The 22291-nt window shown below is 50.6% G+C and overlaps 1 protein-coding gene across 1 annotated transcript in view; it reads left to right on the forward strand.

Annotated features, from left to right (window-relative positions):
* Positions 1-704: 704 nt before the first annotated feature.
* The window catches only part of CRMP1 (collapsin response mediator protein 1), a 45880-nt gene continuing 24293 nt past the window's right edge, over positions 705-22291 (forward strand). The window contains exons 1-5 of the mRNA XM_047799208.1: positions 705-793; positions 5217-5401; positions 9853-10017; positions 18716-18777; positions 20985-21065. Coding sequence (XP_047655164.1) covers positions 5278-5401; positions 9853-10017; positions 18716-18777; positions 20985-21065 — 432 coding nt within the window. The 5' untranslated portion in view covers positions 705-793; positions 5217-5277. The remainder of the gene's footprint in view (positions 794-5216; positions 5402-9852; positions 10018-18715; positions 18778-20984; positions 21066-22291) is intronic.

Here is a 22291-nt window from a genome sequence, read left to right on the forward strand (position 1 = left end):
GCTCATTGGGTTAGTTGGGATAATGGACTGTGGTTATGTTTATTTAAAAACTCCCTAAGAGTTAGCAATTATACATGAAAGTATTTCTAGGGAAAATGACATTTTGGGGATTAGCTTTCAAATATCTTGGCAAAAACAAAGTGAGGTGGGAAAGTGGCAATGGGAGAATATTGCAAGAATCTGGGTGATGGATGTGCGAGGCTTTTTTTCCTCTTTTTTTTTTCTTTTTGGCTGCACCCATGGCATGTGGAAGTTCCTGGGCCAGGGGTCAAACCCGAGCCACAGCAGTGACCTGAACCACAGCAGTGACGACACCAGGTCCTTAACCTGCTGCACCACAAGAAAACTAGTTGGAAATGTTTATATTAAAAGTTAGAAAGAGGGCGTTCCCCCTGTGGCTCAGCAGAAATGAACCTGAACTATACTGCGATCCATGAGGACGCAGGTTTGATCCCTGGCCTCACTCTGTGGTTTAAGGATCTGGTGCTGCCGTGAGCGGTGGTGTAGGTCGCAGATGCGGCTTGGATCCTGTGTGGCTGTGGCTGTGGTGTAGGCTGACAGCTGCAGCCCCCATTCAACCCCTAGCCTGGGAACTTGCATATGCTGTGGGTGTGGTCCTGAAAAGCAAATAATACGAATGATAACAAAGGCAGAAGTCTCCTGGCTTTTCTCTAATGACGCTTCCTGCTTTGCTTGGCTTTCAGAGTGACCGACTCCTCATCAAGGGTGGACGAATCATCAATGATGACCAGTCCTTCTACGCCGACGTCTACCTGGAAGACGGACTCATAAAGTGGGTTTTTGACCAAACCAACCTTTTAAGAAGCCCGCCTCCCTCCATCTCCCCGGCTGCCTGGCCTTTGGAGGGAATGGAAGGCTGGCCCTCTGCCCCGGCATGAGTGTGGGGGCTCTTGGGAGTCTGTGGATGGGGAGATCCGGGGAGTCATAAACCCTGGGTGGAGATGGGGCTGCTGTTCATGTGGATTTCATGAGCGTTTTGGGACCATCTGTGCCAAGAGCCTGTGAAGAGCAGGTGCTCAGGGCCACGGTCCCTGCCCCCCTCTCCGCCCGCCCCCCCGTCCCAGAGGGATGTGGCCACTTCTGGTCAAGCGGCGGCCTCCCCTCCCCCAGTTCGGTCCCTCCCCTCCCCCAGCTCCCTCTCCAGCCACCCTGAACACTTCTGACGTTTGCAGGACTTGCCAAGCAGCACTCACCTGGGAACTGGGCATCTGTATATCCTCCCCCTGAAATGCCGCGCCTCTCCCCCATTCTCATTTCATCCCCCTGCCCCCCAGCTCTTGTTTGTCCCGTGGGCCTAGCTTGCATGGCGTCTCCTCCAGGAAGCCCTCCGTGCTGGCCCCTTGTCCCTGATGAGGGGTCTTGCCTTATGGCCGCCAGCCCTGGGCCTGGCACAGTGCCAGGAGTAGAGAGCACCCAGGAGTGTGGATGACGTGAGTGTGACAGACATGTCCGGACACACCCGCCGTGGAGACCTCGATCGCAGCCACGGTGTGGCCTGGAACCAGAAAGGGGGTAAAGCAGGTGATGGCGCGTGGGGTGTGTTGAGAGGCCTCCGAAAGCGACGTTTCTAAGTCACCCCTGCTTAGATAAGGCACAAGCACCCTGGGCTGAGCTCCCTGCTTATGTGGGGCCTCTGGGGTTCTGGGTGTGAAGGAACCGCCATCCCCACCAGCGACACGTGGTTGGAGGTTGAGAGGCGTACGAAGTGGGATGTATGCAGATGGAGCAAGGGCTCATCGGTTGGGCTCCACTTATTAAGTGCTTGCTGTATGTGTGAACACCTGCAGACTCAGGACGCAGGCTCTCCAGGGCATTCGGGAAATATGCAGTTCCCATAAATTCAGTGTCCTTCAGCTTTTCTTTCTTTTTTATTTGTATGTTTATGTTTTTGCTTTTTAGGGCCACACCCATGGCGTATGGAATTTCCCAGGCTAGGACTCGAATCAGAGCTGTAGCTGCTGGCGTACACCATAGCCACAGCAATGCGGGATCGGAGCCACATCTGCGACCACAGCTCACGGCAATGCCGGATCCTTGATCCACTGAGCAAGACCAGGGATAGAACCCGCAACCTCAGGGATACTAGTCGGATTCGTTTTCACTGAGCCACAATGGGAACTCCTCATCAGCTCTCCTAATGGGAGACTCCTTTTAATTTTATTCCTGTTGCTGAAAGCTTTCTAAGCGCTGATGCGGCTTTTCCTGCCTTGCTAAGCAGAGCACTGGCTGGGTCTGAAGGCCTTGCAGGGCCTTTGGATGGTCCTGCAGGGTACGCTCCCCACTGGCTGGAGAAGCAGGTGTGCAAAGAGGGGACCCAGGGATGGTGTGGCATGAGGAGGCTCCGTCATGTCCCTTCACTTTGATTAAACCCCAAGAAGCCCTTCATTTGTGGCCATGCGCCAAGTCTCCCTAAAAGCTGTTTAGCTAAGTAGGTGCAGAATCCGTTATGATTCATCAGGGGCTCCATCCCCTTTGCCGAGGGCTAGGAGAACCACACGATGGTGGCTCAGGGCTCTTTTCTGAATGGTGCTGGGGTGGGGGCAGGTGTCTGATTCTCACACCTTCTTTTCTTTTCCTTGTACCCGCACTCCTGCCGAGAACCCTTCAGAGTATCTTCCTTCTAGTTCATGGAGGCTTCACTGGAGGGCGTCCCCTCTAGTTGTTTAATCCCCATTTGGGGAGAATCTGCAGCTTCCGCAGAAGGGAAGCCAAGAGGCCACCGAGCTGGGTGGGCAGAGCCTGATATTAAACTTGGGGAGACGGGGCATGATTCCTGACCCAACACTGACTCGCCGTGTGGCCTTGGGCAAGTCACCGTGCAATTCTGTTCTCCTCTTTCACCAAGTGTGAATACTCCTCCCCTCACCAGTTGTTGGCCGGAGGTTAGAGAGGGTTTGTAGAGAGGCGACAATCTGCCTGCTGAGATGGCCCCTGAACAGTAGCACTTGTTGGTACTGCAGCAGGTGACTCCTCAGGTTCCCACGTGGAGGGTTGTGCCAGCTATCTGTGCATACCTCTTTTTTGTGTGTGTGTGTGTGTGCTTTTTAGGGCTGCACCTGCAGCATATGGAAGTTCCCAGGCTAGGTGGGGTCCAATCGGAGCTACACCTGCCGGCCTACACCACAGCCACAACAACTCAGGGTCTGAGTCTTGTCTGTGACCTACACCACAGCTCACCGCAACGCCAGTTCCTTAACCCACTGAGCAAGGCCAGGGATCGAACCCGCATCCTCATGGATACTAGTCAGGTTTGTTACGGCTGAGCATGATGGGAACTCTGCGCATGCCCATTCTGCATGTTCCTCATGCTGGACGCTATCCATCTTTCAAAGCTAGTGCAGATGGACCCTGGGAAGGGCTGAGAAGCGCGTCCTACAGTTGATGTTCCTTAGTGGTTCCCTGCGCTTGGTATAAGGCTTGGGGGTAACTTCTCCAAACCCTCTTCCCTACCGCTCCTGGCATTGGGCATGAGCTTGGAGGTGGACGGAGGGAGGATTAGCCCAGACAGGATTCTGTACAGGAAGGCGGGAATTATGGAGAGAGGGGAGCTGGCGATGAGAAGCAGCGGCCGCGGCCGCAGCCGTAGTGCTGGTGCAAATGCTGGAAATGCGTTTCCTGGGGGCTCGCCATGGCCCTGGCGCTGCACTTTGGCGAGACCTGCTTCCGTTCCAGGGTGGCCAGTGAGTGATGCCCACGCCCTGTGGAAGTGCCCCAGCTGGAGTCCCGTCACCTTTGTGCCCCGACCCGCCTGGACCAGCCAGGGGTCCCGAAGAGCAGGGAGTTCTGCTTCCGCACCTGCGTGTGGATTCTCTTTGGGACCAGACAGTGTGGGCCCCGAAGGAGCGTTTTCCTGTTTTCATCTTTGATGTTTTTATATAACTTAGAAAAATTAATATTGGGGCCAAATCCCAAGAGAGTGGAACAACTGGATTTTTTTTTTTTAAATAAAAGTTGCTCAGAGTCAGATGTAGTGGCTCAGCCATGGAGGCTGTTGACTCTGTCCTGGTCTGGCTGAGTCTCCCCACCTCCCAACCCCCGGCCCCTGGACACATCTCCTGACGCTGGTGCTGGTTCCAACAGATGAGACAGAGCTGACACCACAGGGGCAAGGCTTCAAAATTCTTCTTCTTCCGTCCCCACCTGTTGGAACTTGCTCTCCTTCTGGAGGAGGTTTGCTGGGACAGAAGCAATGCGCAGCCTGTCTAGGAAAGCTCTGGCCACCACCCCCCTCCCCACCATGAATCCTTCCCTGCAGGCTTTTGGGGGGCAGGGGGGGTTACTTGCCAGGAGGTTAAGTAGCTTTTCTGAGGCTGGTGCTCACGACTGTTTCAAACAGGGCCCCAGGTTGCCTGTCTGTGTCCACCTGCCTGGGTGACGTAACAGAGTCCACAGGTCAGAGCAAAGATTCGTTTCTCCCAGTTCCGAAGGCTGGGTGTCTGAGGTGCGGGGGTGGGCAGGGTGGGTTCTCCTGAGGCCTCTCTCCTGGGGTGTAGACGGCCGTCTCCTCCCTGTGTCCTCACACACTCGTCCCTCTGCATGTCTGTGTCCTGATACCTCTGCTTCCAAGGACGCCAGTCACATTAGATCAGGGCCACTCGAAGAGCCTCGCATTACCATAATGACGCCTTTGAAGGCCCATCTCCAAATCTAGCCATGTTCTCAGGTGCTGTGGGGGTTAGGACTCCATCATAAGGACTTGAGAGAGTCACCGTTCAGGCCACAGCAGGGTGTCTGAAGACGTGCAGCGCTAAGGGCACTCTCCCCTCTGCCTCCTCGCCGTCGCTCACCTCTGTCCCCAGGGCGGTTGCCAAAAATGTATGAGGTCACTCCAGAGTGACAGGCTGCTCAGAGAACCCTTTGCCACTTGATGCCAGTGCTAGTCTCACTGCTGATGGGTTCAGCTCTGCCACCGCCTCCCCCTGGAAGCCCTTCTGGATAACCAGGCTGGTGAAATGGCCCGCCTCGTGCTCCCCCCCACCCTGTGTGAACTGGATGATAGCCACCTGCTTCCATGCTTTTCCTCCTCGTTCGGCTGTGAGCCCCTGGAGGGCGGGGATGCTGCCTGAGTCATCTCTGCCCACCCAGTGCCCCGCCTGCCTCAGAAGCATTCACCTCACACAACTGGAGCTGCCCAGTTGACTGCCATTTTGTTTTTCTCTTAAGAACCAAAGGCCGTCTCTGTTGTTTGTCTCCAGACAAATAGGAGAGAACCTCATCGTTCCCGGCGGAGTGAAGACCGTTGAGGCCAATGGGCGGATGGTTATTCCCGGAGGTATTGATGTCAACACGTACCTGCAGAAGCCGTCCCAGGGGATGACGGCCGCTGATGACTTCTTCCAAGGGACCAAGGCAGCGCTGGTGGGCGGGACCACGATGATCAGTGAGTGGTACCCCCTCTCCTAGGACATAGCTTGTGACTTCGGCATCCCCAGCATCTTGAGCAACACCAGGCTCTCTGCTCGGGTACCTGGTGTGCAGGTGGCTAAAGTTTTGAAACCGGTGATATAGGTATTATGACAGATGGGGAAGCAGAGGCTCAAGGAGGTGAGATAAGTGGCTGAAGGTCACACAGTTGGAGAGTGGTTGTATTAGTCAGTATTGCTGTGATAATGCTGCGTAACAAACAGTCCCCAAACTTCAAGCACACACTTATTTTTCTTATTCAGGGGTCTGCAGGAATAGAAGCAGGACTGAAATGGGTCTGCTTTAGGTTGTGGGTTGGGTTTGGGTGGGCACCATGGACCTCCCATTCTGGAATCAATGACCAACTCAGCCGTGCTCTTCTCCAGGTGGAAGGCACATGTGCCAGAAGGGAACTTCCTCCCCTTTGTCCTGCCTCATGTCTTGCCCACACACTGTGGCTTCCGCCCTCGTTCTCTTGGCCGAAGCAAATCACACGGCCAAATCCAGAGTCCCTGAAATTGCATTCTGCCCACAGTGAACTATGGTGACAGTGGGAAGGGAAAGAAGACCTGTGGACAACTAACGCCATCTCCCACAGTGGTCCACTTGGGACGCCGGACTCTTTCTCCTCTGCTCTTTGCGGCCAGATTGTTGTGTTTTTTTAATAGCTGCTTTTGTTTGGATGCCATTTTAATAAGCATTTTTGATTAAATAAGCAGCCGTTTATTTGACAGGTTCTTTCAACAGGTAGGCTCTATGTCTTGATAGCTTGTCCCTGACCTGGAGACACCCCTGCCCATCTCCCCATCATAGGAGTTCCTCTGGAAGCACACTCTGCCTGGAGCCCGCCCCCATGGACAGAGCTCGTGTGTCAGAGCTCCCGGTCCCCTGGATCCAGGAGGGTGTGGCCCAGCCCAGGGGGGTCAAGCACCATCCCGATTACTTTTCCAAAAAGCAGCCCTGGGTCTGCCAGTTGAGGAAGAGGGAGGAGCCAAGATTTTGGACTTGGTCCCAGCTGCCAGGGTTTGCACTGGTCACCGCCACGGGACAGTATTTAGCCTCTGTGGGTCTCAGCTTCTGAAGCAGTGGTGTGGACTTTGCAGGGTACCCCTGCCTCCGTGTGTGCTTCCTTAGCCCTGTGCATGGCATCTGTGCGTGGTGGAGCTGGGACTTTCTAAGAGGTGGCGATGGAAGTTGCAGGCTCAGAGGACCTGTGTGGGGTAGAAGACAGAGCCCTGGATGAGGCATCGGGATCCCTGCCGTTCCCCTCTGCTCTTGTCCCATTGCCAGCCACGAAACCCGTGGGGGACCCTTTCACCAACCCTGGGGGGCCTCATCCTCCCCAGGTACAAAAGGGTGGTTTTCCAAGTGTGTTTCCTGGAGTACCAAGAACCAGGAAAGCAGCATGAACAGCACACTTGGGAGGCCTGCAGGGGGTGGGGCAGGGAGTTCTGAGTCCCCGCCCCATTTCTTCATTCAACAGATATTTGGTGAGGATTGTTCCACACCAGGCACTGTGCTAGGTGATGGGGGAGAAGGAGCAAAGCAGACGGGATGCTTGTTCTCCAGGGGCTCGCCGTCCGTGGGAGTTGCTCATCACCCACTCAAGTGACTAGAAGCAGATTAGAACTGCTGAAGAGAGGCAGACAGGGCTTGAAACTGCAGGGCTCAGGGCTCAGGGGAGGCTTCCCTGAAGAAGCGGCATTCATGCATCGATCTGAAGGAAGAGTGGGAGTTAGCTGGGTGAAGAGGGAGGAGGGGAGCAGAGCTCTGGGAAGCAGGCACAGCATGTGCAAAGGCCCTGTGGTGGGGGAACACATCTTGTATTTAAGCGACTGAAAGAAGGCCTGGGAGGCAAGGGTGCAGAGATCAGGGGCTGGAATGCTGTGAGATGAGGCTGCGAGGAAAGGAGGTCCTGGGCCTCAATGGCCGAGATAAGAACTTTGGTCTTTTCATTTGGGCAATGAGCAGCCATGGAGGGAGATTAAGCAGGAAGTAATGTAATCTGTTTTAAAGAGATCAGAATTGGGAATTCCTGTCGTAGGTCAGTGGAAACAAATCCAACTAGCATCCATGAGGACACAGGTTCGATCCCTGGCCTTGCTCAGTGGGTTAAGGATCCACTGTGGCTGTGGTGTAGGCCAGCCGCTATAGCTCTGATTCAGCCGCTAGCCTGGGAACCTCCATATGCCACCAGTGTGGCACTAAAAAGACAAAAAAAAAATCAGAGTAGAGTGGCCTAGATTGAGTGTGACAAGACCAGTGGGAAGTGCTTAGAGTCGTTCCACTGATAGATGAGAGTGCTGTGACCAGGAGGTGGCAGGTCCAGTGACATGTCAGGGGGAAATCAGTAGTTCTTGGTGACAGGTCAGCAGTGGGGGCGTGTGAGGGAAAAGAAGGGTCAAGAGGGACTTCCTGGCTTCCAGCTTGCGCAGCTGTAAGGTGCCAGCCTTTACAGCTGGGGTGGGGGAGGGGACGATGTCACACGAGGCTTTGGACATTTTACTCTTGAGGACCTTTGGGATCGTCCTGGTAGAGAAGCCAGGGAAACAGCGGCGTTTAGATTTGCGTGGCTGGGAGGGGGTGATACATTTGAATGAGTAGCCGCATAGAAAGTTCTAGGACTGAGCTCTAAGGAGTTTGATCACTTAATGGCCAAGTAGAAGAGGGAGAGTCTTCAAGGAGACCGATGAAAAAATGGCCACAGAAGTGGGACAAAAAGCCAGAGAGCCGTGTTGCCATGGCAGCCATGGAGGAAGGAGTTCCAAGAAGGAGGGAGTGACTCACTGCCCTGAGAGGTAGAGTGAGGACTGAAGGTCCGATTAGCAAAGGCTGGAGTTGGAGGGGAGGGGAGAGTGGAGACTGCTCTTTCCAGCCGTCTGGCCATGAAGGATGGAGGTTAGAAGCAGGGCGGTAGCTGGAGGGATATGTGAAGCCCCGTGAGGTGTAAAAGGCAGGTGTCTCCCCTTTGATCTGCCTTACATTTCGGATTTTATTTGGAAAAGGGCTGATGGCATTCATATTCTTTTCGTCTCTAAGGTCCTTTTCACCTTGGCGTTTTATGCCTATGAGGTCACGTGGAGTAACAGGAAGGAGTTCAGACTCTGCCACTGACTGGACTCTGAGCAGCGTCTCCCTACTGCTTCCTAGTTGTGTGACCTTGGGCAGATCTTCCAGCCTCTTTGAGCCTCGGTTGCTTCCTCTGCACAACGAGGATATTCATGTTCATGTCACAGGGTAGTTGTGAGGGTTGAATGAGATCATTCGTATGAAGCCTTTGTGGCGGTATCTGACACCTGGTCAGCATTTGATACATAATCATGATGCTGATGGTGAGGATGAAATGACAGGAGCCATGGTGGGGACAACAGTGGTCAGGAAGACTAACGATGGCGGTGACAGCATCACTGCGGATAGTCGTGATTATGAGTGGGCGGAATGGTGGCGGTGTTGATGTTGATGGTGGGAGTGGTGATGAAAGGGACGGTGATGAGGAGGGTGTTGATCTTGATGATGTCAGTGGTGGTGATGAGGATAATGACCATGGCGATGGTGGTGATGGGTGATGGGGTGGATGGTCATGCTGCTATTAGAGATGATGGTGATGGTGGTGACGGTGATGAAGATGGTGTGGTGGTGATGGTGATGAAGATGGTGATGGTGATGAAGATGGTGATGGTGGTGATGAAGATGGTGGTGATGGTGATGAAGATGGTGATGGTGGTGATGGTGATGAAGATGGTGATGGTGGTGATGGTGATGAAGATGGTGATGGTGATGAAGATGGTGATGGTGGTGATGAAGATGGTGGTGATGGTGATGAAGATGGTGATGGTGGTGATGGTGATGAAGATGGTGATGGTGGTGATGGTGATGAAGATGGTGATGGTGGTGATGGGTGATGGGGTGGATGGTCATGCCACTATTAGAGGTGATGGTGATGGTGGTGATGAAGATGGTGATGGTGATGGTGGTGATGGGTGATGGGGTGGGTGGTCATGCCACTATTAGAGATGGTGGTGATGGTGGTGAAGATGGTGATGGTGGTGATGAAGATGGTGATGGTGATGAAGATGGTGATGGTGGTGATGGGTGATGGGGTGGATGGTCATGCCACTATTAGAGGTGATGGTGATGGTGGTGATGAAGATGGTGATGGTGATGGTGGTGATGGGTGATGGGGTGGGTGGTCATGCCACTATTAGAGATGGTGGTGATGGTGGTGAAGATGGTGATGGTGGTGATGAAGATGGTGATGAAGACGGTGTGGTGGTGATGAGTGATGGGGTGGATGGTCATGCCACTATTAGAGGTGATGGTGATGGTGGTGAAGATGGTGATGGTGGTGATGAGGCAGGGAAGAGGCTCTCACTGGAACAGCTTGGGTCCCCCACATCTTGTAATGTGACACACCTTTTTCTGTCCCAGTTGACCATGTTGTCCCTGAACCTGGGTCCAGCCTGCTGACCTCCTTCGAGAAATGGCATGAAGCAGCTGACACCAAATCCTGCTGTGACTACTCCCTCCACGTGGACATCACCAGCTGGTACGATGGCGTCCGGGAGGAGCTCGAGGTGCTGGTGCAGGACAAAGGTCAGTCAAAGGCCAGGGATGGGGCACCGTTCTGGAACTCAGTTCCTTTGGTGGGTCTGAGTTGTGGAGTTCGAAATCCCTTTAGCTGCATTTGCTATGAGCCCAACTGTGAGCTGTACCTTGCCGTGTACACAATGGAAAAATTGGACCCTCCTTAAAGAGTCTGTCTTCTCCTCCTTCCGGCTCCACGGAGGGTCCTCCTCTTCACAGAAGAAAGCCTGATTTCCTTAGCCTGGCACACCCTGATCTAGTCCCACTTTCCTCCGCCTACTGTGTATTCATCTGGGTACTTATTTCTTAGATGCTGTCCCCTAAACCCCGCTACACCCCTGGGCCTTAGCTCTTGCTGTCTCAGCATCTCTTACCAGGGGCCCTTTCTTCTATTCTGCTACCCAGCTCAACTATCACCTCCTCCAGTTTCCCCAATCATAATTTCCCCAATTATGTCTGTTTATCTTTGCATCCACCCCTGCTCCCCTCTTTGTGGGCTCCCATAAGACATCTCCGTGCAGTGCAGGTACTTTACAGTGTGCACGACCCCAAAGGGGGCTGAATTGAACTAAAGACCCACAGAAGCAAAGAACAAGAGAACAGAATGAACCAGTGGTCCCTCCAGAAAGGGGCAGTTCTGAGGCTCTCTGAGGAGGCAGCCTCAGTTGAATGAGATGCTTCAAGGAGAGATGGGGTGTCTTTGATTTTTAAAATATATGTGCTGTGTTTTCCTATAAAAGTATCATTACCACAATACAAAAAAAAAAAGTGCAGAAAATCAAGGGAAAGGAATTTTTTTTCCTTTGGTCCTGCCCACAATCTCTGCTTACCATTAATGCTAAGGCTTATTGCTTTCCATCCCCTATCTATTTAGATGGTTTTTTCTTTATATAGCTATGAGGTAGCAGTTATTTGGAATTTTTTTCTTTCACGTAACATTTTATGAGTAATCATTACTCTTCATTAATAACTTTCTAATGGCTCATGATATGCAATGTAATGGTTAATTAGCCTAACCATTTCCTTTTTATTGGACACGTAGGGTTCCTATTTACTTTACTGTAAATTGTGTTTGCTGAACGTCTTCGTATATACACATTTGTTTGCATTTCTAATTATTTCCTTAGATTTCCAGAAATGGAATTACAGGGGTCAAGGTTTTTAACATTTTGCAAGCTGGTGACACTTACCGTCAAATTGCTTTCCCTCAAAATGCACCCACTTGTCTGCCCACAGCCCCATGTCTCTCGCTCCCTGCGTGTTTGCACCCTTGGGTGTTATTGCTTTTACAATAATCATTGCTAATTTGATGAATAAAAGTCAGCCTACCGTTGAATATGGCAGTTCTTTAACTGCTAAAGCTGTTAAATATTTGGGGTATGTTTTTCCTTTATGTGAATATCCGTTGTGTTCCTTGCTCATTTACCAGCTTGGGCTATATCCCAAAGGCTTTATGCCCTCATTAAAGTTGCTATGAATCACATTTAAAAAAAATTTTTTGGCCACACCCCTGGCATGCGATAGTTCCTGGGCCAGGAATCGAACCCATACCACAGCAGCGACTCAAGCCGCAGCACTGCCGTGACAACACTGGATCCTTAACCTGCTGTGCCACAGGGGAGCTCTGTAAGTCACACTCTTGTTTTGTACAGACTCATGGCGCAGGAGTTCCCAGGTGGCTCAAGGGGTTAAGGATCTGGCATTGTCACTGCACTGGCTCAGGTCACTGTTGTGGCGGCGGTTCTATTTCTGGGAACTTCCACATGTTGTGGGTGTAGCTAAAAAAAAAAAAAAGAAAAGAAAAGAAAAGAAACGGAATCATAGTACAGGGGAATTTACAATGTTGTCGCTTGCCTTCTTCACCCAACACGAAATCCTGAGCAGTTTTCCATGTCACCTCAGGAGCTTCGTCATATCCACTTTAATAGCCTGACTATGAACGGGAACGTGGAGAGGGATCAGGGTCACAGAGCCATCATCAGAGTGCCACAGCTCTGTCGCCGAGGGGGCTTTGCAGGCCATATTTATTGCATTGTCCTGAAAGAGCTCATTTCTTCCCTGATAGAAACTTACAAAGAAAATACTTAAAATTTTAAGGTACACCTGATGGATTTTAAATGTCTCGTCAGCATTGGGAAATGCTTCTTATTGTTTTAGGTTTTGGAATTAGTACGTGTTTATTGAAACAGTATGATAGTATCTAAAGGCAAAAGTGATTATTTGGTGTTTGTCCTTCCAGGTGTTTTTCCTACTTTTATATAAAACCTTTGAATGTGTATATACATATTCTGTTTTTATATGTGTACTCACATATCCATAAATTTTATATCAGTGGAACTATAATATATGTCATATTCTGCAGTATGTTTTTTTTTCACTCAGTAAAATGTCAAGGGCTACCAGACCCCCTCTGCTTAGCAGCTGTGTGACCTTGAGCCAGTCCCTCAACCTCTCTGTGCCTCAGGTTCCCCATCTGGGAAATGAAGGTAATAAAAGGGTCGTTTTGAAGATCAAATGAGCATGTAAAGTGCTCATAGAACAATGCTGGCCTGTGGTAAGGACCCTATATATATTATGAGTTTATCATCATTCCTTGGCGATACGGATCTCATTTCTCAGAAGAGCCTCGGAGTTTTCCTTTTTTTTTTTTGTCTTTTGTCTTTTTTGTTGTTGTTGTTGTTGTTATTTCTTGGGCCGCTCCGGCGGCATATGGAGGTTCCCAGGCTAGGGGTTGAATCGGAGCCGTAGCCACCAGCCTATGCCAGAGCCACAGCAACTCGGGATCCGAGCTGCATCTGTAACCTACACCACAGCTCACGGCAACGCCGGATCGTTAACCCACTGAGCAAGGGCAGGGACCGAACCTGCAACCTCATGGTTCCTAGTCGGATTCGTTAACCACTGCGCCACGACGGGAACTCCGGAGTTTTCCATTTTTTTCAGGCGGTCCTGGGTTGAGTTATCTCGCACTGGTGAATTTAAGAAATTGTATTGTCAGGGCTCCCAGAGTGGGAAGTAGGAGAGGCGGAGATGGGCCTGCAGAAAGTGAGTGGATGTTAGTTTCCTATTGCTGCTATAACCAAACCCACCGGTTTATGGTTTTAAACAGCACAAGTGACAATTCTGGAGGTCACAAGTCTGAACTGGGTCTTAGGGCCTGACATCCAGGCGTTGGCGGCGCCCATTCCGTCCAGAGGCTCCAGGGCAGAATCCTCCCTTGCCTTTCCCAGCGCCTGGAGGCTGCCCACGTTCCTCGGCCCACGGCCCTGCACCATCACTCCAGCCTCTGCTTCCATCATCACGTCTCCATCTCTGACCCTGGTGATGACATTGAACCCACCCTCGTAGTCCAGGATGACCTCCCATCTCAGGGTCCTTAATCTAAGTCCAGCTGCAGAGCTCCTTTGCCTGGGGTGGGAGGGGGATGTGTTCATGGATTCTGGGGATCGGGGCGTGGGTATCTTTAGGGACCATTATTCTGCCTCAGAATCAACCCCTCTGAGTGAAACAAAGGAAGTGGGATTGGCCTAAAACCTGGTGTCCTTCAAGTTCATTCTGAGCAAGGGCAAGGGGGCGTCATAGCCCATGGACCAGGCATTGGGTGTTGCTCCCACGCCCTTGAGCTGGGCGGCTGGCCTCATGGAGAGTGATGCGAACAGGGCTGGCGCTGAGGGGGTCACTGCCTGTGGCTCTCCCAGCCTCCGGGGGAGGGCTGGAGGAGGGGTTCTTCATTCCTGAACGAGGACCTGGGTGTTGGTCACAGCACCCACAGCAGGCAGGCTGCTTCCCATCGTTTTGCTGTTTCAGATGGCACCGGGTCAGAACATCTTTTAAGGTTGTCCATATTTGCTGATGCACGTATTTCTATAGCGCAGATAGCTAAGTGTGGATGCTGGGTGCTCCGGCCCTTCACCCGTGTGGGAGCTCTTAGAGGGGGTGGGGTGCAGAGTGAGGACAAAAGTGGCCGGCTGCCAGGAGCACGGGACAAGTGCCAGTGAGAGTGAGCCCGGCCGGCTCCCCTGACCTGCACGAGGCGGGCAAGTGGCTGGCCGGCTCCGTCTAACTTGGTTTCCTCTTCTGTGACTGGGCAGCTTGGCTGTTCTCTGCCTCTCGCCCTCAAGCGCACAATGAAACAACTTGTCACCTGGCTTCCAGGAAGCAGCAGGATGTAGAATGGGCTGCCAGGTCCGAATCCTGCCCTCACCCGTCTTGGCCGTGTGATGCTGGGCACGTCGCCAGGCAGATCCCTCTGAGCTCGCCCCGCGGTCCCTCATCAGAGCTCTGGGACTTGGCGTGAGACCTGGTCTGAGCTCCATATTAATTCTCCGGTCAAAAGAAGGAAAACAACCCAAAGGTCCATCAAAGGAAGACCGGCTGAAAAAAATGGGGTCCATCCTTACGCAGCAATGCTGTTCAGCCTTGAAAAGGAGGGGCTTCTGACACCTGCTGCAACATGGACACACCTTGAGGACATTATGTCCAGGGAAGTAAGCCAGTCTCAGGACAGAGACTGTATGACTGGGCTCGTGTGAGGTGCCCAGAGTCCCCCAGGGCATAGAGAGAGAGTAGAATGGGGGGTGGGGCGTCCCAGGGCTGGGGGAGGGGGGGGATGCGGTGCGAGTGTTTAGTGGGTACAGTTTCAGTGTCACCAAGATGAAGAGTGGGGAAATGGAGTCTACCTTTTTTTGTATTTTTGTATTTTGGTCTTCTTAGGGCCAAACTCTCGGCATATGGGGAGTCCCAGGCTAGGGGTTGCATCAGAGCCGCAGGTGCTGGCCCACCCCACAGCCACAGCCATGCCAGATCCAAGCCGCGTCTCTGACAGCTCACAGCAACACCAGATCCTTAAGCCGCTGAGTGAAGCCAGGAATCGAACCTGCATCCTCATGGATACTAGTCGGGTTCGTGAACCGCTGAGCCATGACAGGAACTCTGGATTTTACCTCTTGATAAGGGTCATTGCAAAAGTTTCGTGAAGCTTTCAAATATTTACCAGCCTGTTTAATTTCTCTCTGCCTCCTACTTCTGCGTGGAATTCTCCTCTTTGTTTGTTCATTGCTTATTCCCAGTAGAATATAGACAGGGATCCTTCCTACCTTGTTCACAGCCGTGTCTTTAGCTTCGAGAATGGCGCTCACACGTGATAAGTACTCAGTCAATATTTGATGAGTGGGAAAATAAATATTCCACTAGAAGGGCTTCTGGGTCTCCTAAGTTTGGGAAATGCTCCCTGTCTATTTTCTTCTTGAATATTCTTAGGACATATTGTCATGTTAAAATCTGTGAGAAGCCCTGCAGTCAAGAAACCTGTATATCAGGTCTGTTTTGGGGTTTTTTTCGGTCTTTTTATGGCTGCACCTGCAGCATATGGAGGTTCCCAGGTTAGGTGTCAAATTGGAGCTGCAGCTGCCAGCCTATACCACAGCCACAGCAATGCGGGATCAGAGCTGCGTCTGCAACCTACACCACAGCTCACAGCAACACCGAATCCTTAACCCACTGAGCGAGGCCAGGGATCGAACCCGAGTCCTTGTGGATACTAGTTGGGTTTGTTACTGACAGGAACTCCCTGTATATTGTTAACAAATCCCGTTTTTCTTCATGCATGTGTAGATCTCAGCTCTCCTGTGTTTGATCACAGACGAGAGACTCACTCCAGAGCTTGGCTCCAGCTAAACGGAGCAGATTTGCTTTGGGGATAGAGACGCGTCTCCTGGGATCCCATGCCAGGGAACCTTCTTGCCCTCAGCCCTGCTTTGCTCTTTGTGCCAGCTCTGCTCTCCCCGCTCACGCTGGACCTGCCTTCTCCGGTCTGCAGTCCCCGTGGCGGAGGGCAGCCCACGCCTGTGTGGGTGGACCCCTGTTTCACACATCGGTCCCTGGGTATCACTTGGCTTCCGTCCCTCCTCCTGGCTCAGCTGTGCATCTGTTGGGGGCCCAGCCCTGGACTAGCCGTCTGGGATCCCTGACCACGTGGTTTGAACATGGCCAAGGTCACTGGATGGATGGGGAAGAGGGTATTTGGCTAGGACATGTAAGACGGTTCTGGGAACCGGAGGGTATTCTGAATGAGTTGACATCCCCCCAGTAGGTGTCCAGTACAATCCTTGTGAATCGGTGGTCTGTGCAGCCTCTCTGGAGAGGAACTGTGATGATGGCATTTGGGAAATTGGCAAGTTTTGTATGTCCCAAGGTATTTATTTCCTGGTATGTGTGAGTAGGGCAATTATCAGGCCAAAGACGGACAAACATTTCCACCTCCTGATGTGGGTTGTGCCGATTTCACTGTCACTTGCTGTGGGAGAGGGACTCATTTTGATGCACAGTCACTAGCATTGAGCTGCATATTCTAAAATGTGCTGCAACATTGAGGCTTTCATCTGAATTGCTTTGATTACAAGGAAAACTATCTCGTTTCTATCTTTGTTAGCCATTTTTAAAAAATTGTCTAGAAATTTTGTGGTCTTTTTTTGCTTCTTTGCTTTTATTTTAAACTTTTAAAATATAGGATAAAATAGATACAGAAAACCACCCACGTCAAAAATATGGCTTGGAGTTCCTGCCGTGGCTCAGGGAGTTAACAATATGGCTTGTCTCTGTGGAGGCACCAGTTTGATCCCCGGCCCAGCACAGTAGGTTAAAGATCCAGTGTCTCTGCAGCTGTGGCACAGGTCACAGTGCCAGCTCACATTCTGTTCCTGGCTCTGGGAACTTCCATATGATTCAGGGGCAGCCGAAAAAGAAAGAAAAAATATGTGGCTTTATGAATTACAAGACTACCCTCCCCAAATAAGAAATAAAACTTTGCCCAAACATAGATGCCCAGCCCTCTAATGGGCTTCATTATAATCAAAACTCCCTCTTTCTCCCCCAAAGTAAGCACTGTGATGTTCTTAAAATAGCTGGGTTTTTTTTCTAAAAAAACTTTGGTTGAATTTGTTGCAGATATGTTCATGTTGATTGCTTGCCTTTTATTTTGAGTTTTTAAGAATTAACTGACAAAAGTTTTTCGTTTATAACAAATAAAATCTGTCATGACTTTGAAGAAAGCTTGAAATCTGGAATAGCTGCACCCCCATTCCCCCAGCCACAAGAATCAGTGCTAGGGCATATTTATAATTCTGCCAGTTCATTATTTCTGCTTTTATTGGTATTGTGTACTTCTAATTTCTGGTGAAGTTTCATTTTCTTCTTTTAAAAATTCTTAGTGTAGGAGTTGCTGTTGTGGCCCAGTAAGAATGAACCTGACTGGTATCCATGAGGACGAGAGTTCAATCCCTGGCTCCACTCAGTGGGTTAAGGATCTGGTGTTGCCATGAACTGTGGTGTAGGTCATGAACGTGGCTCGGATCTGGTGTTGCTGTGGCTATAGCATAGCTAGCAGCTGTAGCTCCAGTTCGACCCATAGCCTGGTAACCTCCATGTGCTGCAGGTGTAGCCCTAAGAAAAAAAAGAGATGCTTAGTGTAGAAGCTTACTCAGTTGATATATCCCTCTCCTCCCCTTGAACAAATAATGAAGTATTTAAGGCTATGACTTTACCTCTTACTATGGTTTTACCTGTCACCCATTGGTAGTTCTTCTGCATCTATGTATATCCTGAGTCTTTGTTTTTGTATTTAAGTATATGTGATTAAATAGAGATGGATACTTGTATGTTAATCTCAGAATATTATTTTTTCTTTCAATTTTTCCTCATCTTCTGGGGAAGAAGAAGTTCGTTGCCATGGTCTTGCAGACAAAAGATTTTTTGGCTTGCCTTCACTGTTGCTTAGTGTAAAAGAAGTCTCAATCCCATTTAGTACTTTTGCCCTAATTTCTTTTTCTTATCCAAGTGATTCCTGATCCCATCAACAGACATTAATTGCATAGCACATGCAGGTTTGCAAGAGAAAATAAAGTGTCAGATGTGGTCCCCATTCTCAAGCCACTCGAAGGCATATTAGAGAGCAGTCCTCTCCACTCTGCCTGCTCTCTGTTGGCTGCACAGTACGTCCTGTCATTTCAGCCTTTTCAGATCCTCACCCCCTCTCCATCCCTGAGGCCACACCCCCACCCCCGCCAGCTCAGAGCCTCAGCCCACCTGTCCCTTTTGCCTTCAACATTCTCCCGCTCACCTCCACTTCCCCGTACTGTTCTCTGCACCCATCCTCCTTCTGGAACAGTCCTTCTGAGACTAAAAAATTCTGATCATGTGATTCCCTTGCTTTAAAAGCACATGTTCTTCTAGATAGCAGTGATGACCGTACACCATGGTGAATGCACTAAATGCCAAAGAATTGTCCTCTTAAGTGGTTGTGATGGTTAATTTGGTATTTTACCAAAATTAAAAAAAATAGGGATAAAAAAAACCCTACATGCTCCTTTTGCTTCAGCCACAGGACACTTTCTAGTATCACACACTCATGTCCTTTCATCCTCCTGAAGGTCAAGTCCAAGCCATGGATGCCCATCCCTCTCAGTCCACATTCTACCCCTCTCCCTCCACCTCTTCCTCTTCCCCCTCTTCTTCCTTCTTCAGACTCAGTTTGCTTGTGACCTTAGACCCTTGCTCACACCCCCAGGCTGGCTTAGGTGCCCCCCACCCACTGTTGTGAATTCCCATGGCACACTTCTGTCTTAGTTGTGCTTGTGCTTATCGATTTACTGGAAAGACTTGTTCCTTCTTCTTCAACGCATTTTTCCACTCTCTTTTTGTCTCGAAACAGGTGTCAATTCCTTCCAAGTCTACATGGCCTATAAGGATCTCTACCAAATGTCAGATAGCCAGGTAGGTCCCTACACACCCCCTGCCTTGCCTGGGTAGGAACGGGCCAGCCTTGTCAAGTAAGGCGTTGTGGGGCAGGGGAGATGTCAGAGCAGACCGGGGAAAGCTCTGTGTTCAATTCCTGGGTCTGCCATTAACCTGCCACGTGGGTCCGTCGCACCTCTTCCTGAGCCTGCATTCCTTTCAGGCTCCAAGAGTGGGGTGCAGCAGGTGGTCCCCTGCAAGTTGATCCCCCAGCCTGGCTCAGCCTCATCTAAAGAGCTCACTAAAATACAGGCTCTTAGATTCCGTCACGGATGCTAAGGGTAGGGTTCAGGAATCTGTACTAACTGAAAACTCTGCTGTTGATTCTGGAGCTCAGAGCAAGGGACCTGGAGGAAAGCCCTGGCTCTCCCTCCGGCCAGTTGCAAGTCACTTCCCTTCTCAGTTTTCTCATCTATACAGTGTGATTATTTCTGGCTCTTCCAACCTCAAGCCGTTGTTACGTGGATGAGATGAGCCAGAGAGGATGGTGGTAGAAGGAGAACAGGTGTGGGGGTTTCAATTTATTGAGCATCTGGCCTCCTTACACCACTGGGACTCCTCTTCTGGTTTTATTATTATTGCTCTGCCCTCTGCTTATTGAAAATGTGGGATGGTGTCATGGCAAAGGGCATGGATGCTGGAGCTAGACTGCTTGGCGACAAGCCCTGGCCTTGCTGTGCAGCCTGGAGCCACTTTCCTAGCCTCTCTGTGCTTTAGGCTCCTCATGGCACCTGCCTTAGAGAGATTGTCAGAGGATTAAATGACTTAATACAAGTAAAGCTCTAGGGCAGTGCTGGATACACAGCAGGTGCCATGCAAGGATTAATAAGCTGGTTTTCATTATCACCATGGGGTCTCATGTGCCATGGAAGAACCACTCCATGTCTGGCCTTTCAAAATAGACAGAATTAGAGAATACGACCTACCCAAGATGCCCTGCAGACCTTAGATGCAGTCATCAAAAGGCTGAAAGTTCGTTCCATTTCATGAGAAAGTGGTGTGTGTCTCCCCAGGGTAATTGACCTGTTCTCCCGTTTCATTCTAATGTCTGTTTCACTGACGCTCTGGTTGTAGATGGAGTTGAGCAGACTTTGGGCGTGGGTCCTCAAAAGGGCTCACACCTCTAAGTGTCTCCTCGGCCCCCTGTCTACGTCTAAAACCCCACATCCCGGGACTGGGAGCTGTGATCTTGGTCCACACAGGAAATGGAGATTCAATAGCTCAATTTTGTCCTCCCGGTGTATGCATGGAGGACAAAATGGAGCTTCAGGAGCCCCTGAGGAGGGGACATGTGGCTTTAGTCCTCACCAGGTGCAGATGGCTAATTGCAGATGCTTTGCAGGTGAGAAGAGGGCACTGGCCAGGGGGCAGGCCCTGTATTGGCTCAATAAGGTGATGGTTGGCAGAGTAGATGTTATCTGAGTATCAGATTATTAGAGGACTCGGTTCCTCTACCCCAGTTGGCCTATGGAGTGATAGGGGTTGGATTTTTTTTTTTTTTTGTATTTTTAGGACTGCACTGGCAGCATATGGAAGTTCCCAGGCCATGTGTCAAATCAGAGCTGTAGATGTTGGCCTACGCCACAGCCACAGCAACGCAGGATCCAAGCTGCGTCTGCGACCTACACCACAGCTCACGGCAATGCCGGATCCTTAACCAGCTGAGTGAAGTTAGGGATTGAATCGGTGTCCTCATGGATGCTAGTCAGATTCATTTCCATTGAGCCCCGACGGGAACTCCCCTGGATTGGAATTTTTGTAAAGATGTACACATCTTCTGTGGTAGGTGGTGGCCACGGGCTTAGCAGGTTTACTTACATAATTTCAATAAAACTGAAAGTGACTTCTCAGCAGTATTATTGCCATCAACAGCTGTAGGCGCCCCCAAGGAACAAAGCCACAAACAGGCACTGAGATTGCGGGTATCATCACGCCTTGGTGTGACCTTTATCATTCTGTGCTCCCCCCCCGCCCCCCCAACTTCCTACTGTTGGATCTGGAGAGTGTCAAGGTCAAGGGAGGAGCTTTTCCAACTCTTACTGGTTGAGCAACACATTCCATTATGTGGATGGAGGTCCATGGAGCTCCTGGCAGGTGGATGACTGTGTGAGCAGAAGAGCAGTCTTTCGGGTGCTTGTCCTGTGATTTTTTTCGTCTCACCCCAATCCCTGTTTATCCATCCGTAGCTCTATGAAGCTTTCACCTTCCTTAAGGGCCTGGGAGCTGTGATCTTGGTCCACGCAGAGAATGGAGATTTGATAGCTCAGGTGAGTGGTGGCAGTGTCCTCCCCTGCCCTCCTCAGTCTGCTTCTCGTGTTGCCAAGGGTATGAGAAAAAGGGGTGGGTTGTGGATCAGTGACATCACCAGACAGTGAAGGGTCAAGCCGAGAGCTAGATGGCAGGTCAGACACTCCAGGTACGCAGTGTGCACACGCTATCTGCCAAGTGGCCTTTGGCAAGTCACATTGTCCTTTTAATCTTCGTTTTCTCACCTGTACAGTGGGGGTAACATAACTGCCCTGGAGGATTTGCGTGAGGAATAAACAAGGATCTGAAAGGATCCCAGGGGCAACACACATAGAAGCTGGGGTTGCTGGTCATCCTGCAGGACTTGGGAGCAGGGATGACGGACAGAGCTTAGGCTCGGAGCAGGCGCTGCAACCCTGCCTCTTCCATCCGCGAGCCCTCTGATGTTGGGCAAGGCACTCTAACCCATGAAGGCTCCTGTTCTTCATCTCAAAGCACCTACCTCACCTGACTGTGAGGATTAAATGATATCATATATTTGAAGGTCCGTGTTGGTCATGTAGCAGGCTGTAGTGGTGCTGAAGTTTTGGACAGAGTGAGACATGAGTCCGTGTTGATCATTCTGGCCATAGGGAGGAGAATTTGACAAGAGTAGAACAGTGTCAGGTTGGCCAGCTAGGTTTTACTCCAGCCGTTCTCATAGAAAACGAAGCAAGGAGACGGAGGGAAGGTGGAAGAGGCAAGCGTGGGAGAGAGAAGGAATGTTATCTACAGGACCCAGCGACTGATTGGATGGGGAAAGAAGAGGAGGAAGTTGAGAAGGGCTGCTTGGTCTCTGTACAGGGCGGCTCCTGGTGCCAAAAATCAGGACGCGTCCAATGAAAGTAATTAAGGCCACACATGCTGCTACTTCTAAATTGTTTCTCGTTTTGTAGATGAGGAAACCAGGACCCACATATTAATAACGTGCCCACTGTGTTGGGGGCCGCAGAGCCAGAATGTTAATACAGTTCCATCTGGCTCCAAAGCCCAGTGGAATTACAGCATGAGGCTTAAGTGCGTGAGATGTAAAGCTTCACTATTAGTGTGAGCTCTTTGTCTTTACTTCCTATTATTTGTGTGCTGGCAGTTTTTCTGTAAAATTGAAATACTTTCAAATGCAAAGGAAAAAAATAGCAACTCAGTTCCATCACACAGCAATATTGTGGTCACTGGTAAGGAGTCACTAAATCCAGCCCACATCCAA

Source organism: Phacochoerus africanus, chromosome 10 (genome assembly GCF_016906955.1).
Source record: "Phacochoerus africanus isolate WHEZ1 chromosome 10, ROS_Pafr_v1, whole genome shotgun sequence".
Taxonomy (NCBI): Eukaryota; Metazoa; Chordata; class Mammalia; order Artiodactyla; family Suidae; genus Phacochoerus; species Phacochoerus africanus.